We start from the raw sequence: 23251 nt of genomic DNA on the forward strand, positions 1-23251 counted from the left end.
TAAGCAGGGTGGGGGTGGGGGTGGTGAGGGAATTTTTAAAATAAGGAAAGGAGCTTGTCTATAAGATAGTCAAATTAGATTTAAAAAATAAACATGTCTAGAAGCTTGTGTAACTTATTCTACTTGTCCTTTAGATTGAAGTGAAAAACTGCAGCCCTGTCTATCTGGGAGTGAAACTGACTGAACTCAGTGAGGCAATACTTAGGTGGAAGCATGCATAGATTGGGCTGTATGTATTCCCCACTCCATTTTCTTAAAGGCTAGAGTAGCAAGCAATTTGTTTAACTTTAAAATTTGTGTGTGCTAAAAACACACATAATGACTTGCTTAATTTTATGTGGCTTACTTCCTTGCTGTACTTAAATTCATGTAGGCAAAGAGGTTAAACCTTCTTGAATAATATGGTTTACCTCAGAACAGATGGTTCTACCTCCATTCCACAGTCCATAAGGTGAGAATGACCTTCGAGCACCATAGTTAATTCAGTCCTGACTGTTTTGGTTCCTGTGCTGTAGCAGAAAATAAAATGAATAAAATAATAGCAGGAAAGGGAGCATTAAATTTCAACCCAGGCCTAAGTATCTGAATGTTGAATAATGGCTCAAGCCACTTTCAATGTTGTTAAAGAAAAGTGTGATTTTGGTGTGTCAAGTAGCAGGCAAGTGGTCTAAGCATAATAAAGAAATCAAACCATTGGCTACATTCAGCAAATGCAGGGAACAATCTCACACTAGTCATACTAAAGTTCCATTGAAAGTGATTAAAATATTGAAGGGTAGTTAGATGATTGGTTGTATACAATTTTGTTGCTTTTGATATATTTAATCACTTGATGTCGAACTGTAATTTCATTTTTCTGCACTGGGAGATGAAAGCTCTTCTAAAGTCACGTGAAAAATACGCCTGACATGTCAGCAGGAGAGCCATATTCCAGGACCTAGATGAACATCTGTGTAGCATCTCTAAGATAACTGGAGGGTGCTTCTGGATTGAAACCTGGATGAGTTCTCTCTTCCTACATGGAAAACACATCCTAGTGGAAGAGGTTGCAACCATCAGGAACCTTTTGCAACACTTTGAAAGAATAAGTACCACTTATGACAGGCCAGGAAAAAGATGAGTCTTCCTTAGACAGCTCTCTTTATTAGAAGCCCAGACCTGCCATCTGCCCAATGAGGTTCTGGACCATAAAGCACCTACAGTTCCCTTCTTTCCCTCCCTCCTGCATGGAGTGCATTTTTTAATTTTTTTTGGTGCCTTGCTCTTATATTTTAAGATGATATGTAGCTTCAGCCCAAAGAAGCTGCGAACATTAACCATGTCCGTCTACCCTGAGATAGCAAGAGACAAGACTAGGCTGCTGGCAGCAAGTGAAACCCCAGCCCATAACAGTTGAGAGCAGAAAAACACAAGACACTTCCCACCCCACTGTGGAAGGCTTAATTCAGCCATAATGAAGACCGGGTCACACCACTGATACATCATTTTTCTGCATTTGCAGACAACAACATGTGACACACGACAAACAGAAGGCTCAAACTCATTGCCCCTCCCTGAGCACACACACACGTGCACACACACACACCCCATGAGATCTGCCCTACTTGTGGTCATTTCAGTCAGTTGTACCTCACCTCTAGCAGCTGAGTTATCTGTTCTAAAGTTGACTGAGATTCAAACCAATATGACACATATTTATCTTTCCCTGACTTAAAAAAAAAAAGCAAACACACACAATCTGCCTCAGGCACCTGCAAGTTGAAACAGAAGAGGTAGGGGGGGCATGCTGATCCCTTTACAATCTGTCTCTTGGTTGTTTTTCTGCTCAGAGTGACAGGGCCTCCCCTTCAAAATGGGGAAAGTTCCAGAGTTAACGCTTTCATTTCTCTACCCACTCACATTCACAGAAAGACACATCGACATACCTTGTTTGGCCCTAAATCAGAATGAAATCCAGAAGGACTTGCGTCCTCCACTGAAAAACTAGCTATCAGTCTGGACCATCAGAATAGGTTTGAACTATTTGCAGGCATGCTCCACTATTCAGCCCCTTATACAGTACAGATTTCAGATTAAGGTGGTGCTGCTGCATAGAAAATATAGAAACCCCATCTTCTGTTAATATGTGGCTTTTTAAAAAGCGGCACAATTGTAACCTAGGTAAATACATTTGTTAAATTTATAATTAAAATATTTCTTTATTCATAAGGGCTACCCAACATGGATTGGGATGCTGATTTCCGTGAACTAGTTTGGGTGTGTTCCATTGAGGCCAAACAAAAGACATGGGGACTTAAAAACTTCTGCCATAAAAATTAGAACGAACTCTAGCTGAAGAACCATTCACCTTATCATTTAGAGCCCAAATGTGGAAGAGTGTTCTATGGGCCCAGTACATCAAGAAACAAGTTTAAAAACTGCTGTGGATTGAGTTATTTTCCCCACTTGCAATGGCCGAGTACCTATATCAGCCTTCCGCAGCCTGCTGCCCTCTATATAGCTTGGAGTACAAATCCTATCAGCTGCAGCCAGCACACAGTTGCACTTGTGTTGCAGACTAAAACATCTGGAGGGTAGCTAGCTGGAAAAGGGTGACCTAAATTATGGCTCAGGTCCCTGGGCCAAACAGACGGCCACAGCGTTTGCTAGAAGGCCACAGGGGTGCAGCCTTTTGTCCCCATGCTTGCAGAATGGACCACTCAGAAATCTAGTTGCTGACCACAGCCCTAGGTTAAAAATGTAGCTATTTCTTCTTCTCATAACTGACCAGGTAGGCCAGCTGGACTAATTCTGCAGCCCATGAAGGAAGTGAACTGGAATTTGGAAATATGGGTAGGTGGCCTTCTGTCCAACCGTGAACAGGAAGACAGGGTCAGAAGATAGCAGCAACTGACTTAGGTTAGCGGCAGCTGCAAGTCATCTCTATCAAGTAATGGAGAAAGACTTTTTCCCATTTTATGCTGAACTAAGCTCTGGAAAGTACCCACTCTGCCTAATAGGTATAGCTACGAAAGCAGTAGGTGGGGTTCAACAGGCAAACAGACATTGCAAGGTGATCCCCAAATCCCTCCCCCCGGAGAGAAAGGGGAAGCTGAAGCATGTTGCAAGTCAGCCATAGACCCAGATTTGGTGAGAAGAACCAGAAGTGGAAATCTGGACTCTAGACCTTCCTTCCCCCCAATCTAGTTTCAAGGCCGCTAATTACCCCTCCGGAGGAGTGGGGGGGGGGAGCTGGTTCAGTGCTTCAAGTTATTTCAGAGCAAATGAATGTATACAGAGCATCTTCCATAACAGACTAGCTGTATCCCACCCCATTCCTTTCCTCAAGGTCCTCACCAACACTCAGTGCAGCAGACCTCAATACCCAGGTGTCTAACCAGCCCTTTTTAAAAAAAAAACCTATTGCATGGTGTCTGAAAGATACCTGGATAAAAAGTCTATTTAAATAACTCGTCTCTATAAAGCAGAGAGGCTGTACTCAGAACAAGTGTATTCCATTGAATTCCTATTCGCCCAGTGCATACGTCACCCTCAAAACAGGTGAAAAAGATGTCCAAAACAATGGTGTTCTTCCTTGACCGCCACCAAAGCTAAGGAAGTGTAGCTTTGATGCAGAAAAGCCTGCAGCCAGCAAGAATTGATGCAAGAGGCTTCGGGTACGGATAACCTTTGCTAGCGCCATCAATAGCTTCTCACAAGTTACAAGGCTACAGGTCAGCAATTTAGAATTCTTCTTAACCCAAGAATGTTTACAAGGCCATCCACCCTGGATGGCAATTTGGAAGAACAGCTGAACACCACAATCTAGAAGCACCTCAACCAATGGAAATCCATTGCCGTAGACCCCAAGGTTTCCAGATCCTATATATGTTTATCCACAGATACTCAAAGCAATGGAAAACCATAACCCCAAGAACGAAAAAATAACACCACCCTGTTCTAAGTGAGTTGTATAAAAAAGAAAAGAAAAAACGTCCTTCCTTGTCTGTCAGCCCTTGTCAAAGACTTTGATTGACGGGAACTTGTGGCCTACCCCACGTCTTAAATCTGTGGGGTTCTTCGATGGGAAGGGTAGGACCCGGACATGATGCAGTCATTCATTCCATGGGGCAGGCGTGGTTGCCAATCCACTGCAGATCAGCCACTACTCCCCAGTGGAGATAAAGGATGCTGACCACCACCAGCACGTGCATTATCTGATGGCTGTTGAACCAGTAGTCAAAGCGGCCCGGCTTCCAGCGCTCAGGCACCCGCGAGATGTTGATGACGCCCCCGAGAAAGGCCAAGCCGTCCATTATGAGGTATGAGCGCAGAGAGGAAGGGTGGCCGGTGCCCAGTCCCACCCATCGCAGGTAGAAGAAGAAGAAGCGGAAGAGGGCTTGCCAGGCAAAAGCCCGCAGGCGCCGGACGCTGGAGCTGGCAGTCACTGCGCAGAAAATGCCGTAGCTCGACAAGCCCGTGTAGGCCAGCAGGGCAGCCGTGCGGGGAATCGGGGTGCAGGCCAGCGTGCAATAGATGATGGGGAGAGCACCTGCAGGGAAGAAGAGAAACACAGTCCGCCCATCAGGAAGTTAAGGACAGGGTGGGGTGAGGGGGAAGCTGGTAATTATAATTGTCATTTGTGTGGCCAGCCTCCACCACTGGGAGGATGGTCATGCTGCCGCCTCCACACTCTCAGGCACACTCCCAAGACCCCTCACTTCTACATCAAACCAAACTCTACGTCCTCTCCCTTGCCAGATTTCTACCACTCCCAAATGAACTTTGGCTGCTCACGGCACATTATTATCATCATCATCATTATTAATTGAATTTACATGCCCCACATCCCACACACTAGCCCGCTCCTGCCTTCCAGGCACTTGTCTTGTTGCTCTGCACTTTGTTCAGGCCTTCAGGAAGTGCTCTCCCTCCTCTGCCACTCCCCTTTTGCTGTGTGTCTTGTCTTTTTAGTTTGTAAGCCTGGATTCCGCTTCCCCCTCCCCCCTCAACTTTTTAAACATTATTTATTGATGCAAACCACTTTGAGAGACAACAATTTTTATGGCTATTTTGGGGTAAGTAAGGCTTCCCAAGTTCTATCCCTGGTATCTACAGTTAAAAGGGTCAGGTAGGCTCTGGGACGGGCCTCTACCTGAGACCTGCCACCATTCAGCCTGGGCAGGACTGGGCTAAACTGGACCAATCGTCTGATCTGGTATCTAAGCTTCCTAAACATCATCCACCACAGAGAACATTTTGGCTCTTATCAGGATCTGCCTCGCTGGCCACATTTGACAGGCAGGCAGAACAGGTACACAGCCCACACAGGATTTGGCCAACCTCCTACCCACCAGGTGGCAGGTGGGAGGTTATAGTTTGGAAAAAAGAGCCTCATGGGCAAAGATTGGCCCACAATCTAGAGGGTCACCATGCCTGCACCATCAAATTTTGTCTCGTTCTAGGATCTGCCCTCTGTGTGTGATACCTGTCAATACCTATGTGCCATTGTCCCCATCAACAGTAGGCATTATATGCCTCTCCTTTCCAGCTTCTCACGTCTCCTCTGTGCCAGAGTTCGGTCGCTACCCGCATCCCAGTAAACCAGGGAGGAGAGAACTCTTAACTCACCCAAGGTGTTGACCATGCATACCCCACACATATCAAGGGTGAGCAAGGTATGGTAGACAGCGGGGCCTCCCTCGTGGTTCATGAAGAGGTGGTAGAGCACACTGCCGAGCTGTGGGAAGACGCAAGCCAGGTAGTGCGCTATTCCTAGCCATGAGACGGAGAGTCGGGTCCACGGAATGGTCAAGGGCAACACAAAGAGACACCCCAGCAGAGGGATACCTGAAAGAGAGAAGAAGAGAGCTGGCCTAGTATCCCATCTCCAACCAGGGACAGCCCTGGGACCCCACCATCTCCACAACTCTTCCCACAGAGTGCCCCACTCTAAAAGTTAGCACCAGGTGTATCTTCTCCAGTTCTCAGGCCCTTGGCGTCTCTCTCCCCCTCCCAACCCACATCCTCTGCTCCTGCCATCCCATTTGTCATGTCAGAACACAGTTGAAAGAAAAATCGTGTAGCATCAAAGCGACATCAGGAAAGCCACCATTAAAGCATTTTTGGACAGGGGCAGCCTGCTCGTCTTAAGCAATGAACACCCTTTGACACGGTTTATCCATGTTCCTCTTGCAAAGCAACGGCTCCGTTGAGGAATCTTTGATAAGACCCTCAAGGCCACCTGTTCTAGTCCTCTACCAGGTACAGAAGCATGGATTGAGCACTCTCTCGCTCTGTGTGTAATTAAAGCAACAGCCCTTTCCCACTTCCCCTGAAATTTTGTTCTGACAGTGAAAAAAGTTTGAAGCGAATGGTGTGCGCTTGCAATTTCCCCAAGCATCACCTGTTCAATGTGTACTATGGAAACTTTTGCAGCATTGAAAAACATTTTAATGAGCTAAAGCTTCCTCAATAATTACAACTGAGGGGGGGGGAGCAGGCCAACGCCATGTTCCTCCCAATGGGGAATGGACTGGATTTCTTTTCTCTCCACCGCCAAAATGAAGCAGCCTGGTAGATTCTTGACCTGTGGATCCAGCCTGCCCTACCCTCACTCTTCCTTATCCCTGCTGAGCCTCAACTCTCCCCTCTCTCACCCTCCATTTCCCCCAGAGGCCACAGCTTTACACAAACAGATTAGGTCTCCCTGAACCCAATTACTGTGCTAATTGAGGCTGCCCGAAGCCAGATCTCAATTAGGAACATGATAAACATTCATTAAGAGGCCAGAAATACTCCTTTAGAGAGAGGCAGGGGAGAAACAGAAGAGAATCTCCCAGGGAGACTGAGTCAGCCCCCGGCCCCAAGGGGCCTGTCACCTAGCCTACAGCTAGAGAGAGAAGAGTTGCTGCTACCAACTTTTTTTCTTCCCTCCTAGCAGGTCAGTGCCCTTTGTTACCCCATTACCACAATCTCACTTGCCAGGAAAAGCTGCACCTCTTCTCAGTTTCTGCCTGAAAAACAGTTCGCTTCAGTCGGGAATTGGGATACACACACTGAAGCGGAGAGGGGAGTCTTAGGCTGAATATACACCATACATTTTGAACACATGACTTCCCCCAGAGAATCCTGGGAAGTGTAGTTTACCCCTCACAGATCCACAATTCTCAGCACCCTCCTGTCCCAGGATTCTTTGGGTCAGATTCCCAAGTGGTCACTCCCCCGCCATGCGAGATTATCTGCTTCTCTAACACATACAAGGGACAGAGAAATGCAACAGGTGCCTCTTATTTGCACAATGAAGCTCCAGGATACAAAACACATGCAACCCTATTCTTTTATGCAACTGGCGAACATGGAAGCTTGGGCCATGGCAAGGGAACCTGTGTGTTCCCCCTGCCCAGGTGTTGCTGCTGGACTTCAACTCCCATCATGGGCATAGCCAAGGGGGGGACAGGGAGGGGCAGCTGCCCCCTCAAATCAATAAAAAGGGATTCTTTCCCCTGCCCTACAAAAGTCCTGGCTACACCCATGACTCCCATCACCCCCAGCCAATTTGACCAATAACCAGGGATGATGGGAGGCAGAGTTCCAAAGGTATCAAAGACCAGGAGTTCCCAAGCCTTAGAATCCCTTTTGCCAGCCTGCTGCTGGACAGAGAATCTGAGTTTTTCAGGCACTCACATGAGTAGTGGTGAGGCGGAAGTGGGACATAATGAAGCTGCCTTATCTAGTCTAGTATTGCCTGTTCTCACTGATAGTAGGTCTCCAAGTTCTCAAGCACAGCCCTTTTGCACACTTTACCCTTTCCTTTTAAATAAATAATTATTATTTCAAAAAATTCCAGTGGAGATGCCACAGATGGTATCAGGAGCAGGTGCCAGGTGAGCCATAAATCACATGGCATCCGTGAAGTTAATTCTTTATTCAAGAAAGCAAGGTTGACACGTTAGGCCAGGCCTAGTGACAAGAGCAACTTGTCCTAGTAGATCTTGCCCCTATGAGGCAGTTCCCTAAGTCTCCTACACTCCCACGTCCTTCCCAAGCAATCTGAGACTCAGTCGTGTGCCTGCCTTTGCTCTGCTCTCTTCATACCTCTTCTGGTTCTGGGAGACCAGGGGGATGGGAGCTTGCCACAGCAGGAGGGGGAGACCCCTGGCTTCTTCACCAGCCTGACTCACCTCTGCCTCTTGGCCCCTTCCTGTCCAGCCTCTGCTTCTGTTTCTGATTCTGGACTGCACTCTGCCACTGCCTCTTCCTACTCACTAAACCCTGTGACCACTTCAGCTTCTGACACCTCCTCCTCCTAGCCTGCTCTCGCTTCTCCCTCTGACCACTCATTGTCATCCCACCACCAATCCCCTGGCTCTGAACCTTCTTCCCCTGGTGGTTCCCTTGGGGGTTCCCTAGCTGGGACCTCTCACCACTCCTCCGTACTCAGACATCTGGAGCCTAGGCTCCCGGGGGGGGGGCACTATGCCACTACATGGTTCTCTCCTACTCCTGCCACAACTACCCTGGAGAGTATGTGACTGGGCCCAAGGTCACCCAGCAAATTTTGTGGCTGGGGAAGGCAGCGAGCATTTGAAGTCTCCCCAGTCCGAGTCAGATTTTCTTGAATGGTATACTAACAGCAGCTACTTCCCCAAACTACGGCAAGAGGGTGGACCATGGCAACACAATGAGTAAACCCATTGGCTCCCCGTGTTGTTGGTAGTGCAGTGGTTAGGGTGATTGACTAGGACCCAGGAGCCCAGGGTTCAAATCCCCACTCGGCCATGAAGCTCCCTGGGTGACCTTGCATCAGTGCTTCTCAGCTTAACTACCTCGCAGGGTTGTTGTGAAGATAAAAACAGAGGGTGGGGAAGAACCATATGTGCTACCTTGAGAAAGTGGGTTATAAACGTTCTAAATAAAATTAGCAAACGGGTTAGGCAGCTGGGGGCAAAGTTATAACCTCAAAAACATAGGACGCTTCCTTATACAGAGTCAGGCCATTAGTCTGTCTAAGTCAGTATCACCTACACTGACTGGCAGTGCCTCTCTAGGCTCTGGGCAGAGGTTGCTCCCATCCTTAACTGGAGATGTAAGTGGCTCTACGGCTGTGATCTAGCCAAAGTCAAGATGAGCTAGGATGACTTTCATCTCTCGCACAGCAGAGACTATGACGATTTAATCTAAGCTTTTGGGCTACAGAGCAGGGAGCAATGGCCGCCACAGGGAATAAGCCAAGCACACCTGCCCCCCACCCCCCTAAACCCAGCATTTTGGTAAAAAGCCAGGCTGTTTTCTACCCCCACCCTCGACGGCTCCCAGCATCCCCACCTGACGGGACGACGGTCCCAAGGACGACGGGGAGGGCCATGTCAGCAAATAACTTGGAAGCCTCCATTTTGCTGACGGCGGGGATTGTGGTACCCACGCGCCAGCTGCACAACAGCAAAATGCCTCCAAAATGCAGCCAGGCCATTTAAAGAAGCCACGCAGCAATTTGGCACTCAGGGGCTGGGAAGGGGCTGGTACATTTTAACTCACAGTGCCACCTGAAGAGGGAGAGGCTGTTCTGCCACACACATCCCAAGAGGCAAGGTGGCAGAGGAGAACCACTCTCTCCAAGCCCCAAGGAAGGGAACAGCCTCGGGCCTGCTCCAAAATCCACACACAGGAACAAAACGGGAAACACAACCCTCTCTTTGCCAATCAGATGTTTTCTACGCAAAAAAAAGGCCGGGGGGGGGCGGCGGCAAACAGAGGTCTGAAAAGGAGTAGGGGGATAATTGTCAAGGTCAGGTGGCTCTCAAACTACACTACCAAACGGGTTTGGGTACAGAATTCAGCAAGCTAAGAACTCCCAGCTGTTGTTGTTTTTTAAATTAGTTTCTAACCCTCAAGACTGAAAGTGTAATGCAGTGACTACTGAAGCTCCTGAAAGGTTTCCTGGTTGGCCACAACACAGAGAAATAAATCTTGGATAATCCCTCTCTATCACCTATACCTACCTCGTAAGGTTGCTGTGATCTTTTAAGCAACTATCCTATCTTTAAAAGACATCTGAAGGCAGCCCTGTTTAGGGAAGTTTTTAATATTTAAAGCTGTATTGTGTTTAACACTTGATTGGGAGCCGCCCAGAGTGGCTGGGGAGACTCAGCCAGATGGGCGGGGTATAAATAATAAATTCTGATTCTGTTTATTTATTGTGCAGATTTGTTATTTTATTTCTATCATAAATGTTATTGTTGTTAGCGGTCTTGGACATTTTAATGGAAGGGTTAGGGTATAAAACTAATGAACAGCAATAAGAAAAAAATGAATGCTCCCATCTATTCTGCCCCCGAATTCCTTCCAGCGGGACGACAGGGAAGGAAATGTGGTAAGTACATACCGACCTGAGGGTCTACTTGGAAATGATAGCAAGATCTCAGAAGCCAGAGTTTGGAGAAGGGGGACAGGACTTGTGTCCCTCCTCATGACTGGCAGGAGAAAAAGGGTTTGCAAAATTCACACAGATTCACTTAACACCGTTTGCAGAGTTCAGCAATCCTCGGCACAACATTTAGTGTTGTGTTTTCCCCCCAGCGCACACGTACACAAAATCCTGACAACTGTCTCCTGCAGAGTTATCAAGGCTCGGCCATTGAACTCTGCCACTGAAGTGGCAGGAGTCTTGCAGCAAGATCTGGCAAACTTCCCAGAGGATATCTTGCTTCAGGGCAGATGCTTGTATTGGTTGCCCAAAGCAGACTCCAGGCCACACTTCAAAAAATAAAGATAGGGACACGGTGGAGGGGAGGGGGGCAGCGTTGTTGTTTTCCCACATGAATAAAGCAAGTTACACCTGAAATAGTCTTACTCTCTGTCCTTGTCTCCAGGCCCTAGCACCAGCATCGGGGACATCCAAGTTTATTCTCATTTTCCCACCCCTGCACACCCAGCTCTGCCTTTCCTGTTCTCAGTTTCTGCAATGGCTGCTACAGACCTGTCACAGAAGCACAATCCCGGCCTTGCTCTCCTCCCCAGGGACATGTTAGGGATCGGATAACAGACCCGGAAGCGTCAGGACCGTGTAACATTAAACAGTCATGATTTCACGGTCTGAGCCAAGGACTCGGGGCAGGGGAATATACACCGTGAAGCGCTGACGTTGTGCGATTCTGGCTCTACACACACACAAACCCATTCTCAGAGCCAGGGATGTTCCCTTCTCACTCTCTCCTTTTATTACATTTCACTGTCATTTCCAGAGGCTTAATCAAGGGTAACCTCATTTTTCGGAGAGCTGAACCAATCCGCCCTGTTACAGCTATTATTCATACAGCCCAATCAATGCAGCTCCCCCCTCCATTTTTTTACAAGAGTCCCAGACCCAGGTAGATGCTAATCCAGACCTTAATAGAGGGGTGGGCAAGAGGGGGAGGAAAGGGACAGAGATCAGGAGGAAGGATTTGTGTGTACTGTATGCAGAAATGCAGGTGCACATGAGGCTCTCACGCTTTTGTGATAAACCTCAAAGGCCCACCTACTGCCAGAGTTCAGTCTGGGCTCTGCTTGCCACCTCTGAGGTCAGCTGCTCAAGTGTAAGCCACTTATCCCAGGAACTGCTATTTCAGCATCTGGGACACGATAGGTCCTGGAGCTTGTATGGGGTGGGAGGATGCATGACGTTGGACCCCCTGGCAGGATGGAAGGGGCGGGGAAGAGAAAAAAACACTGAGCCTATAATTGGATCATCATTAACTACCTGGAAGGAGCTAAATAAATACAGTTCCTGAAGACAGATAGAAAGTGGGAGGCTCAAGGCTGTCTCTGTAGGAAAAGACAGGGGCACATGGCATCAGGAAGCGCCACTATCGCCTCTTAGTGCCAGGGTTGGTCCTTGGCCATAGCAGTAAAGAGTTGAAGGGCGGGGATGTGTGCCCCCCCCCATGGCCAGAAGGTGTAAAACAAGGTGCATTTCTTCCTCATAAACGATTTCCATAAAATGCAGCAAAGTCCACTCATTTACCAGCAGTTGGGGTTTTTTTAAAATGGATTTGAGCCAACAAATCCATAGCAGATTTGCCCATCCATGGTGTTTAAACCCAACCAGCAGGCCCTGCAACAAAATGTTGCAGCGTGCAGCGCTCTTGTTCACTGAGCCAGCCTTGCCCTCTGTGAAGCTCCATTTTATTCCCTCTTCCTTCCCACCCATTTTTCCATTTGCTCTCCCACACGACGGTCAGTCAGCATTCTCTGGCCAGTGGGCATGCTCAGTCATCACAGGGCTATTTGGGGGAGATCTTCCCTCACTTTTCTCTCATGAGGGCTTTATTTGGGGCTTGAACTTGTCACTCCCTCCCTCTTATTTGTATGTGGAACCATTTTGGCTATATAAGCACTCCTGAACACAAGAAATAGAGGGAATTGGTTAAAAAAAATTGAACCTCCATGTTCAGGAGGAGTATACCACCCATTAACAGATACTGGGGCCAAACAACAAAGGATGCCCGTCTCTGTGACCTACTTTGAGATCTTTCTAGTAACATCTGGCTTGGCCACTGTTGCACAGGTAAGCTGGATAAGGTGAATTTTGCCTTGAGCCAGAAAGACAGTTGCGAGGTGCTTCTGTGGGTGTCTTCACCTTCAGAGATTAGGCAGGTGATATACAACACACACACCCAACCACATTTGCCTGGCACCGTCATCTTTCAGACAAGAAACCAGGCTAAAACAGCCCTGTTTTTCATGAGCCTTCAAACAGCAATTAATATTCTCCTAGCCACCGTCTACCTCTTTATTTGTTTTTAGACTATAAAATTTAATTTGTCAGGTTGCTTATTCAATTTGTTTTACTGCCGACACTCGATACCATTTAAATTGTAAGTTATCTTGAGGATGCAAGCAACAGAAAGTGGGGGACGAAAACCCTTCTCTTTTATACTAATGAAATCAATCCGCCTTGTGTGGTCCTGGCTGAAACGGCAGCCTCAGTTCCCCCCCATCTGTGAAAGGGAAGGGAAAGCTTCGCTCAACTCACTAAGTGACACACGCTGATGAAGAAAACCGGGATCACTTTATAAAAAGGATTAGTAGCCAGAGCAGGATGCTGCAATGGTATTGAATCTCTCACGCTATTTGAATGACATCCTGCGAGCCAAAAGGGGTGTGTGTTAAGCCCAGTCTTACTTTCGGCCAAATGCAGGGGGTAGCGTTTAGGGGTGGGCGAAATTCTGCCCAGTGTCCTCATCCTACCTCTTGGCTGCACAATGTCACTGAGGTCAAGAGAATCCGGAACAGCTCACATTACCCACACAGCTGCCTCCCTCCCAGAAGAGTGTGGGTACTGCCCGCCACATCCTCTCAGCAATACCAAAACCTCCCAGATTCCCAGGCCGCTGCAACACCTCCTTCCCTGCTGGATCCACTATGATATCTCCAGGGCCCTTGCGGTCCCCTCACTCTCTGCACAGCATCTATGCCCACCAGCCAGTAGAGCTAACCTTAAATCCCACTCATCCATTTATCAAAACGCCTACCTGTATTTCTGCACCACCACCACCCGCCCCAGACAGACTGCTGTTCCTATCCAGGTCTTTCCATGCACCTGTCAAGAGCCAGCAAGGTGTAGGTTGAGTCATGGAATTGTAGCGCTAGGAGAGAGACCCCGAGGGTCATCTAGTCCAACCCCCTGCAGTGCAGGAAGCTTGGTCTCCCCCATCCCGTTTGAAAACATACCAGTCCCTGCTTAAACTTTGCAAACGTGCTAGCAGGTAGGTAGTTATCAGGTGTTGAAGTAGGACGGGGAAGATCCGGGTTCAAATCCTGACTCAGCCAGGAAGCTTATTGTGGGCAAAGAGAAGGCCATGTATGGCATCCTGAGGACTGTATACGCATACACGCACTGCTTGGTTTTGTGAGTGGCAGTATTTACTGGTACAGAGTACCAGAGCCTGTTTTTCCCTGTCAGTAGCGGATGGCACTCTCCTCAGAGGCCGGATTTGTTGCTTGAGGTGACTGCCTCGCCTCATGGACAGGCAGACCACGCCAAGAGAAGCCAAAATTCCTGGATTTTATCCCTCACCATTCTCTTCTTCTCACCTGTGGACCATATTCTAACACCCTTTGTCCTTCAGAGTAGTAGGACGTTGAATATATAGATATATTTTTTAAAAAAACTATTTCCAGGGCAGCTGAAAAGCAGGCCCTTCTAATCCCCTGGGAACTGTGACTCCGTAGCTGCTCCCTGCCCCCAGGTCTTAAATGTTGGGCCAGGAGAGCAGAGCGGGACTCAATCTCTCCGTTGGCTGGATTAGCCAGGATCAACGGCTGCTTAGCCCCCAGAGGGCTGGAAAGGTAATTCCCAGCAGGGCTCCTGGGTTCCGTGAGGGGAGAAAATGAGCAAGAATTAACCAGAGAAAGACGCTCTCTCTCCAGGGCCCGTGCAAGATTTTGGGCTGCCTGAGGCAAAGGACACAATGGGGCATCCCTCCCACCATAGACAGAAGCCAATATGAGCAGCAGTCATCTCTTGCTTCACACTGGGGACGGGATAACACTCCCTACTGCACCTGAAAGCACCAGGCTTTTTTAGGGGTGAATGACAGGCCATGTAGAATACGCAGCTCTGTTTTCTGAAAGAAGGAGGCCACATCTGTGCCAGAAATTTAAAGCACCAACATTCCACAGTCATGGCTCCCCCAAAGCAATTCTGAGAACTGTAGTTTTTTAAGGGTGCCGAGAGTTGTTAGAGACCCCCGATTCCCCTCACAATGCTCCCAGTTCCCAGAGTGGTTTGACAGTCCATCCTTCTTCCTGAGGAACTCTGGGAACTGTAGCTCTGTGAAAGGAATAGGGATATCCTAACAGCTCTCGGGCTGTTTCAAGTGGAATGATAGTGCTTTAAATGTCTGGGGCAGATGTGGTGTGAATGGCCAGGGAGCTTGAGAGAATCAGCCACCACAGCCCCATAAGTATATGGGCTATAGGCTATAGTCACACTCTAATGACAGGGTGGGCCCTGAGCCTCTCACAGACATGAGGCTGACTTACACCGTCAGGCTACTGGTTTATCTAGATTCCAGAACAATATGGTTTTACTCTTAACAGGCAGTGGCTTTCCAAAAACTTGAGTTCTTTCATAGAACCCTAGAGCTGGAAAAGACCACAAGGGTCACCTAGTCCAAACCTCTGCAATGCAGAAATCATTTGCCCAAAGTGGGCTTCGAACCCATGCCTTTGAAATTAAGAGTCTCATGCTCTACTGACTGAGCTATACTTCAGCTATCCTTTCACTAGGCATTGAACCTGGGATATTTTGAACAGAAGGAAAAACTCTGCCCTCAAGCTGTGGACCCAACAAATCAATAGAAACTGAACTGAACCTCCATATGCAGGTACAGTATACCCCTCCCCCCAAAAAACCCAGATCAATCATGGCTGCCATCATTTTCATGCATTGTTTTTGAGTCTCCCCAAGGCTACTGATAACACAGTGTTGGACGAGTTCAACCTTTGGCCTCATCTAGTGAAGAAGTACTTATGTTCCTACTCCTGCCTGATTTGTTCCCTGCGATTTATTGGAAGCCGGCCATGGGCACCGATGCTGCCAAGCAGCTCCCAGGTGCCGGTACATGCCGCTCCCTGGAGATTCCCCACCCTGACGATGCTGCCAAACCAACAGCATGGTATCCGCGAGGCAATTCCCCTGGGAAGCTGGTATAAGCAAGTTTACACATATACAAAAGTTCCACTTGCCTCAGCGGAACAGAAACAAAACAACTTTCATGGCCCTGTTGGCTTCTTCTAAGAAAACGCCTACAACCGTCGTCGTTTTGGGCAAAATAGCCCTGGCTCATATGCATACAACACACGGAAATCCCAGGGCAGCTTCCCCAAACTATTTCCCATAATTCCTTGAGGAGAAGGATGGGAAACAGTGGACAAGATCCTCAAAAGACCACCTGCCCACCATTTGGTCCCATTCAGAGAAACAGCCATGGGAGAGGGTTGGATATGTACAAGTATGCTCAGCTTAAAATAGACCTGGCCTCACACAAAAACAGGCCTCGCACATCCCAGAATCCTTTGCAGCAGGCATAGACGGATTGCCTTGAGAGAGAAAACAACAATTCCTTTAGTGTAGGAATTTGAAACCTAATTCTCTTAGCCAGCGACCTACTCCCTTCTAACACCAAGGAAGGAAGCCACAAATTCAGTCTTTCTTTAGGATATTGATCCATTAAACACCCACACCCCATCAGGTGCGTCAAATCTCAAAATGACGTGGCTCAGGCTACTTTATTCTAACCTTTGAAGCCTGTTAGCTATATGTCAAAGCTGGCAAACAGCTTTATTGGTCCCCTAGAAGTGCCCTTCAACGCTTCAGCACACCCATAATTGCTCCACGTTGCTCTTTGCCCTCATTTGACACCGGCAGTTGGAGAACAATTTCCTTCCTCAAGTCAGGCTCTTGCCACAACATGTGTGTAGGAGCAAAGACTTAAAAAGTCAGATATTTGAACAGGGGTAGGGAGGAAAGAGGAGCAATCCAGCCCATATGGTTGCAAATAAACACTGGAGAGCATGTGGGCAAAACAGTGCTTACTGTAGCACAATGAGATTTGCCCGCTTTTAAAGATCTTCACCAGAAGACACAACACAACACAAAACACACACACACACACACACACACACACACACACACAGAGTAAGGGGTAAACACTGAGGTGGTGAAATTTGCTGATAGTACTGGTCAGGGTCATTAAAACAAAAAGAGAGATTGTGAAGCATTCCAAAAGAACCTCTCCAAACTAAAAGGCAAATGCAACTCAATGTGAACAAGTGTAAAGTGATGCATGTTAGGGCAAAAAATATTAATTTCACATATTTGCTTATGGGGTCTGAACGTGGGGTGACGTTGCTGAAGATGTTGATCCAGTGAGCGGCAGCAGTGAAAAAAGCAAATTTCATGCTAAGGATCCTTAGGAAAGGAATTGAAAATAAAACTGCTGATACCCTAATGCTGTGATACAAGTCTACGGTGTGACTGTATTTGGAATACTGTACTGTGCAGAGATCTGGCCACCTCAGCTCAAAAAGGATATTGCAGAGTTGGGAAAGTTTCAGAAAATGGCAAGTGAAACGGTCAAAGGGATGGAGCAACATTCCTGTGCGGCAAAGGTTGCAGCATTGGGGACTTTTTAGTTTAGAGAAAAAGTGAGGAAGAGGTGACATGACAGAAATGTGTACAATTATGCATGGAATGGAGAAAGTGGATGGAGAGAAGTTTTTCTCCCTCTCATATAACACTAGATCTCGTGGACATTCAATGAAGCTGAATGCTGAAAGATTCAGGACAGACGACAGAAAGTACTTCCTGCAGCGCATAGTTAAAACTATGGAAGGCCGTGACGGGCTCCAACTTGTAAAAGAGGATTGGACCACTTCATGGACAACAAAGCTATCAATAGAACCAGCCACAGCGGCTATGTTCTACCTCCACTGTTGGAGGCAGTGAATACTTCTGAATACCATTTGCAGGGAACTACAAGACGGGAGAGTGCTGTGATTCTCATGTCTTGCTTGCAAGCTTCCCTGGGGCACTTGGTTGGCCACTGTGAGAATCGGATGCTGGACTAGATGGGCCATTGGCAGGCTCTTCTCATGTTCCCAATAATGGACTACAGGTGAATCAAGGCAGCTTTGGGTGTCCCTGAAGAAATGTGAACCCTCAGAAAGCACTGCCCTAGACGAGGAGGAGGAACAAGGAAAAGGAAGCTTTGGCCCTTCAGAGCTCACAGGACTACACCTCCTCATTCCTGACCCCTGGCCACGTTGGCTGGGCCTGATAGGAGCTGGAGGCAGAGAGTTGGGCTCTCCGCTTCTTTGTTAGATATTCAATAAGGGAAGAAAAGTGTTCAGGTGGGACACGTCAACAGCCACCAAAGCCGAGCAAATGCCTTTCCTCCACTGCAGTTCTCAGGGAATCCATTTCAAGAATATCCAGCTTGTTAACTGACCCCACCCTACTCCACCCAGTGAGCTGGGGCAGGCTGAAGCCATTCCCCAAAAGATGCTTTCGTTTGGGCTTGCTGCTGCCCGCTCCCTCCCTCATCCATGGTGAGTAACAGCGCACAGCTTGCACAATATGCTGAGCCTCTGCTTGTGACACATGAAAGGGGTCCTGTGGGCAGGAGAGCTCGTAAAAGGGCACTTTGCCCTTACAGGGGAGACCGGATTATTTCATGAGCTCACAAGAACAGTGAGGAGGAGGAAATCCTGCAACCTCAACTCTGCGGCTTGCTCAATTGCCCAACTGGTCCTGCTCTCCGCTCTCGTTACCCAGGCAAATTCATATCTCTGGCCATGTGAGCATTTCCCTTCCTTATTCCCCCAATACAGGGCAGTGGGAGAGCAGAGCGATTCGCTTCTTAAGAGGCGCTGGGAAACTGTACCCTACTTACTCATCATTGGCATGGGGGGAATGGCTGCAGCAGCTCAGTGCCAGGGGGGGGGGGAACACTCTGCATGTGGTCAAAAGCTACTTGCTCTTATTTATTATTTCATATTCATATCCCACCTTTTGTTCACAAAAGACAATGTACATGAGATTTCCAGGAAGCCACCTATCCACTCAGGCACTGAATGCCTGAATGCTCAGAGACTATCTGTAGCTGAGGGGGCTGCAATAGATGCCCACAGATCATACCTGGGATGGTGTGTTGTTAGGAGGAGGTCAGGGGTCCAGGCCCCAGGTCTTTTTGTACCAGACCCAAGATCTTCTAGCCCTTCCCTTCTTTCTTACTTTCTGTAAACTTAAAGTACTTATTTAAAAAATGATTACAATGCATATTTCCTCTAGAAGTCATGCTCAATTTGCATAGAATCATAGAATTGCAGAGTTGGCTGGGACCTTGAGGATCATCAAGTCAAATTCCTTGCAATGCAGGAATTTTTCACCTAACACCCACGACCCTGAGATTAAGAGTCTCATAAATGGCATGCAAATTTCTGTCACAGGGCTGTTGCTCCAAGCCCTTGAAGGTTCTAGCAACACACCTGGCCTGGGACATGACATGATTATTACTTTCCCAAGTTCTACAGGTGGCATAAAAACAGGTTCTGGGTGAGAAAATTTGCAATAAGGAGGCCTCAGGGGTAGGAAAGCATTGCAGAACCACCTACATACTTGCACAATAGGTTTCCGCATTACTTTCAGTGAGCAGAAGGATATAATCCTGCCTGCGTGGTTTTTGTTATATCTCTACAAGTTAAAGGGTTAGAAGCCTTTTTTCCAAAATGAAATATTTTAAATAAATAAAGTACATACATGCTGTTCAGGAATGGGGAGTAGAATATTTCAAAAGTTTCAAGGGCTGTTGTGGTTTACAGCTCTGGATTGAACCTTGACAGCAAATTATCTTCTTCATACTTTTATCACAGCCTCTCCCAACCTGGTGCCCTCTAGATGTTATGGAGCACAATGTCCATTCTGCTTGGGGCCAATATGAGCAAAACATATGCAGGGCAACAGATTAGAGGAAGGCTGATTTATGACATCCCTTCCAATAGAAGAGCTAAGGAAGGGCAGCCACTAAGAAGCCTAGAGATGTTGGCTATTGAACCACAGGCCTTTTGCATGCAATCTGAGCAACCAGGAAGTGTTCTGAATGCTATATATTCATTATATTCATGCTTACTGTTTCTCCTTCATCTGGCTAAAGCAGGTTGGCTCAGTTTAAGAACTTAAGAAGAGTCCTGCTGGATCAGGCCAATGGCTCATCTATCCTGCTCCCACAGTGTCCAACCAGATGCCTATAGGAAACTGGAAACAGAAACTGAGCACAACAATGTTCTCCCCACTTTTGTCATTCTCAGCAACTGATACTGCCTTTGATAGCAAAAGAGCACAGCCCTCACGGCTTGTAGCCCAGGATAGCCTGATCCTCCATGAATTAGTCTAATCCTCTTTTGAAGCCATCCAAGTTGGTGGCCATCGCTACAATTTGTCACCACCACCCCAAGCCAAACACAGCCCACCAGCCAGATGGTGTGGTCTGCCAGGTGTTGAGCAACATCCTCATTTTTTGTATTCCCAGGTGGGCAGCAAGAACAGAAGGTGTAACAAACCAGTGGGTCCCAAGGTGTCCAGGCCTTACATGCAAGCTACTTTTTCAGATACAGAATTCATCTTGTCCTGATCTGTTGTTGTTTTACCTCTTTTTATGTTACATTCCTATTTTCCAGAGTTCCTAGGCAGCCTCCCATCCAGGCACCGACTAGACTCAGGTCCGCCTAGGTTCAGCAGGTTTGCAGCAGTAGCAGACTTCAAACCATCCCCTAAGTACTAAAGGTGCAACAAAATTGTTCATGTTGCTATGTTGCAAGTAGGAATGGGCACATGAAACAATGAGGTGAGAGCTAGTCGCTTTTGTAGATGTGATTTGCACAACTGTACTCTTGCAATAAGAAACCTCCAGAATAGAAGAAGTATTGACAGGCCGCATTGCCTCCCCTTACTCTCCCCATATAGAAAGGTTTATGGCTGTGTGAATATGAGCCTATAATTTCTGCCCAAACACCCCAGAATGGAACTTTTCAGCTCAGCCTCCTCTAGCATAGCCACAGGTGCTTGTGTCCAGAACAATCCTCATTGAAACCAATGACAAAAGCACATTGTGTGTTTTGCCCAAACTCAGCTTTGCAATGAATGGGAAGCGGGCGGAGAGTTCTAAAACATTCCATCCCCCATTGCCATAAGTCAGACAACAACAACAACACAAAGCTGAATGAGTGAAGGGGTGACAGGGAGTCATAGCTGGCTCCTTGATGCTCCAACCTAACATACCTCATAACAATAAGGCGCTTGAAAACCCTCTTTGATTTTCGCAAACCTTTGGGTCCATCTAACCCAGACTCTTCCTGCTCCACCACCTGAGATAATCCTTTCAATCTGGAGGCATCCAAGACTGAACTTGGCTTTTTGGCATGCAAAACATGCCCTGCTCAGCTAAGCCTCTCTTTCGCAGGAAGTCAGCTGCTCTCCCACAAACCCACACAGGATAATACAAAGTTAAGGCTGCCATAGAAACCCTACCAGGAAACAGGGCACACAGCTAATAAGCGAAGTGAAACTCCCGTGGCCAATGTTAGCTCAGCAACTTTGCTCCGACTCCGGCAAACAGTCACCTATGCCCAGAAAAATAAACTTTTAATTATTCACCATTTGAAGGGGTGGCTCGTTGGAAACGGACAAGGAAAGCAGAATGAATGAGCACTGACGTCCGAGGGGGCACGAAAGCCGGGGTCGGGGGAGGAGGGGGAGAAAAAATATGCAGAGCGTGGGGACAAGCATCTAAATTGCCCACGGAGAGCTAGCTAGGTTGCAGTGGGGCTGTCGCGTGCGTGACACTGAGGTTGTCCATGGACCCTCCGGCGGCCAGGATGCTGCCAGTCAGTCTGGGGATCAGGGCGCAATGGAACTGGAGGACAGAGACTGGCGGCTGGGGGAGAGGGAAGAGGCATGGGAAGGGACGCGCGGCTCTCAAACTCCGTCGGGTGGGGGAGAGCAGGCCCTGCGAAAAGGGTCCACGCCGACGCTGTGGGACCGGGCAAGAAAAACGGAAGCAGCAGCGGCAGCAGCCGAGGGATGCCGAAATGCACCAGGAACAGACCAGAGCAAGGGTACAAGAGCTCTGGGCAGCCGGGCGGAGGTAGAGGTGCCTCTGGATGCCCGCTGAACGCCTAGAGCTGGAAGGCTGGCAGGCGGTGCAATCGCGGGGAGGGCCCTGCAGGAGAGCAAGCACGGAGATCGGAGGGCATCGGAGCCCGGCGGGAGAAAGCGCGGCCGACGGCGGCGGGGTTGGGGTGGTGGAGAGGCCGGTGCTAGACACGGGCTGCGGGAAGCAAGGAAGGGAAGGCTGCGGGGACTCACCATGGGTGTAGATGTTGCCCAATTCGTTGTGCAGGTAGAAGAGGCTGCGGAGGCAGCCGGACCCGGTGCTGATCGGCCGGTAGCCCGTCAGCACGAAGCGGTTGAACTGCAGGTGAGGGGGGGAGCTGGCCCAGTCCAGGAGCCGGGGCCCCCCCAGGAAGGCCATGGCCGGGCTCCCCCCCCGGGGTCAGCTGCTGGCCGGGCTCTGCATCCTCTTCCTCCTCTTCCTCCTCCTTCCTCCTGCTGCTGCCGTTGCTGATGCTGCCGCTGCAACGAGCAGCTCCTCCTTGGGCTTCCCCCTCGCTTCGCTCCCCTCCTCGGGCTGAGCTCACAATCCGGCCCCGCCCACCGCCCTCATTAACATAATACATGCGGGTACCACTGCTCCCCTCCTCCTCCCCTGCCGCCTTTTCTCAAGCCGGGCCGGTCCCCCTATCTGCAAGGCTTCCGCGCAAGCCCCGCCCACGATCCCGCCGCTTATTTGCATAATCTCTGCACCGCAGTCGCTCTGACTCGCACATGGCTGCCCGGATCAGGGTTCTGCACTCTGCATAAAAATGACAATATATGCAAGCCACGCCCTTCCTCTCCGGGGCCTACCAACCGCCCGAGCTTGACTAAGAACTGTCGTTCCATTATTAGCATAACGGACGCCCCGCCCTCCCTGCGGTGGGTGTTAATAGGGCGTCCCGAGTCCTTGAAATTCGATTATTTGCATAACCCATTGAGACACGCCCCCAGCAGCTTGTCAGCGATGTCCGTGATTGGACACGCGGAAGATAGGCCCAATTGTAAACCCCAAAGCAGACAAAAGACGCCCCCGAAAGGCAGGAGGGTGTATAGGTTTGACGCGGTTATGAAATTAATTCCTAAATCCCAGAAAGTCACGCCCCTAAACTGCGTGGTGGCCCGTCACATAATAGGACACCTCTTTGATATATTTTTTTTAAGTAATCCCCAAAGCGCTATTGCAATAACGTTGTTTGTGCAAGGAGATCTCATATTATTATAAGTATTTGCATGTGTTTCATAATGCAGTGATTTCCTACGCATTTATAGCGCCTTGTGAGTTTTCAGCTTTCAGAGACATAACGTGATCCAGTCATCCTTGCAACAACCTTGTATGGAAGTCCAGCATTATCCCCATATTGCAGAAGTGGGACTGAGGCTGAGAGAGCGGTTTGCCTATAACCGCGAGGGGGGCGTCTCGCAGGAGTGAGGTTTGATTGAGAGACTGCCAGGTTCATAGTTCAGTCTGCGGGCTGGCAGCCACTAAGCTACACAGCAGTTTTATTAATAGAAATATAACTCACGCGGGTGATTCTCCTCTTTATTAAAGCAATAAGTAACCGGGAGGAAAGG

The 23251-nt window shown here is 48.5% G+C and overlaps 1 protein-coding gene across 2 annotated transcripts; it reads right to left on the reverse strand.

The window, feature by feature from the left end:
- Window positions 1–1123: 1123 nt before the first annotated feature.
- Window positions 1124–22240, reverse strand: PAQR4 (progestin and adipoQ receptor family member 4). 2 transcript variants are annotated; one of them, XM_053361404.1, is made up of 3 exons: window positions 21890–22231; window positions 5611–5829; window positions 1124–4531 (listed from the first exon to the last, which is right to left on the reverse strand). In XM_053361404.1, the coding sequence occupies exons 1-3, from the start codon at window positions 22053–22055 to the stop codon at window positions 4098–4100; spliced, it is 819 nt and encodes a 272-aa protein (XP_053217379.1). In that variant the 5' UTR covers window positions 22056–22231; the 3' UTR covers window positions 1124–4097. The 2 variants fall into 2 exon arrangements, with proteins under 2 accessions (XP_053217379.1, XP_053217380.1); XM_053361405.1 differs by lacking the exon at window positions 5611–5829 and having other exon boundaries at window positions 21890–22240.
- Window positions 22241–23251: the final 1011 nt, after the last annotated feature.

The sequence above is a fragment of the Podarcis raffonei genome, chromosome 13, assembly GCF_027172205.1.
Source record: "Podarcis raffonei isolate rPodRaf1 chromosome 13, rPodRaf1.pri, whole genome shotgun sequence".
NCBI lineage: Eukaryota > Metazoa > Chordata > Lepidosauria > Squamata > Lacertidae > Podarcis > Podarcis raffonei.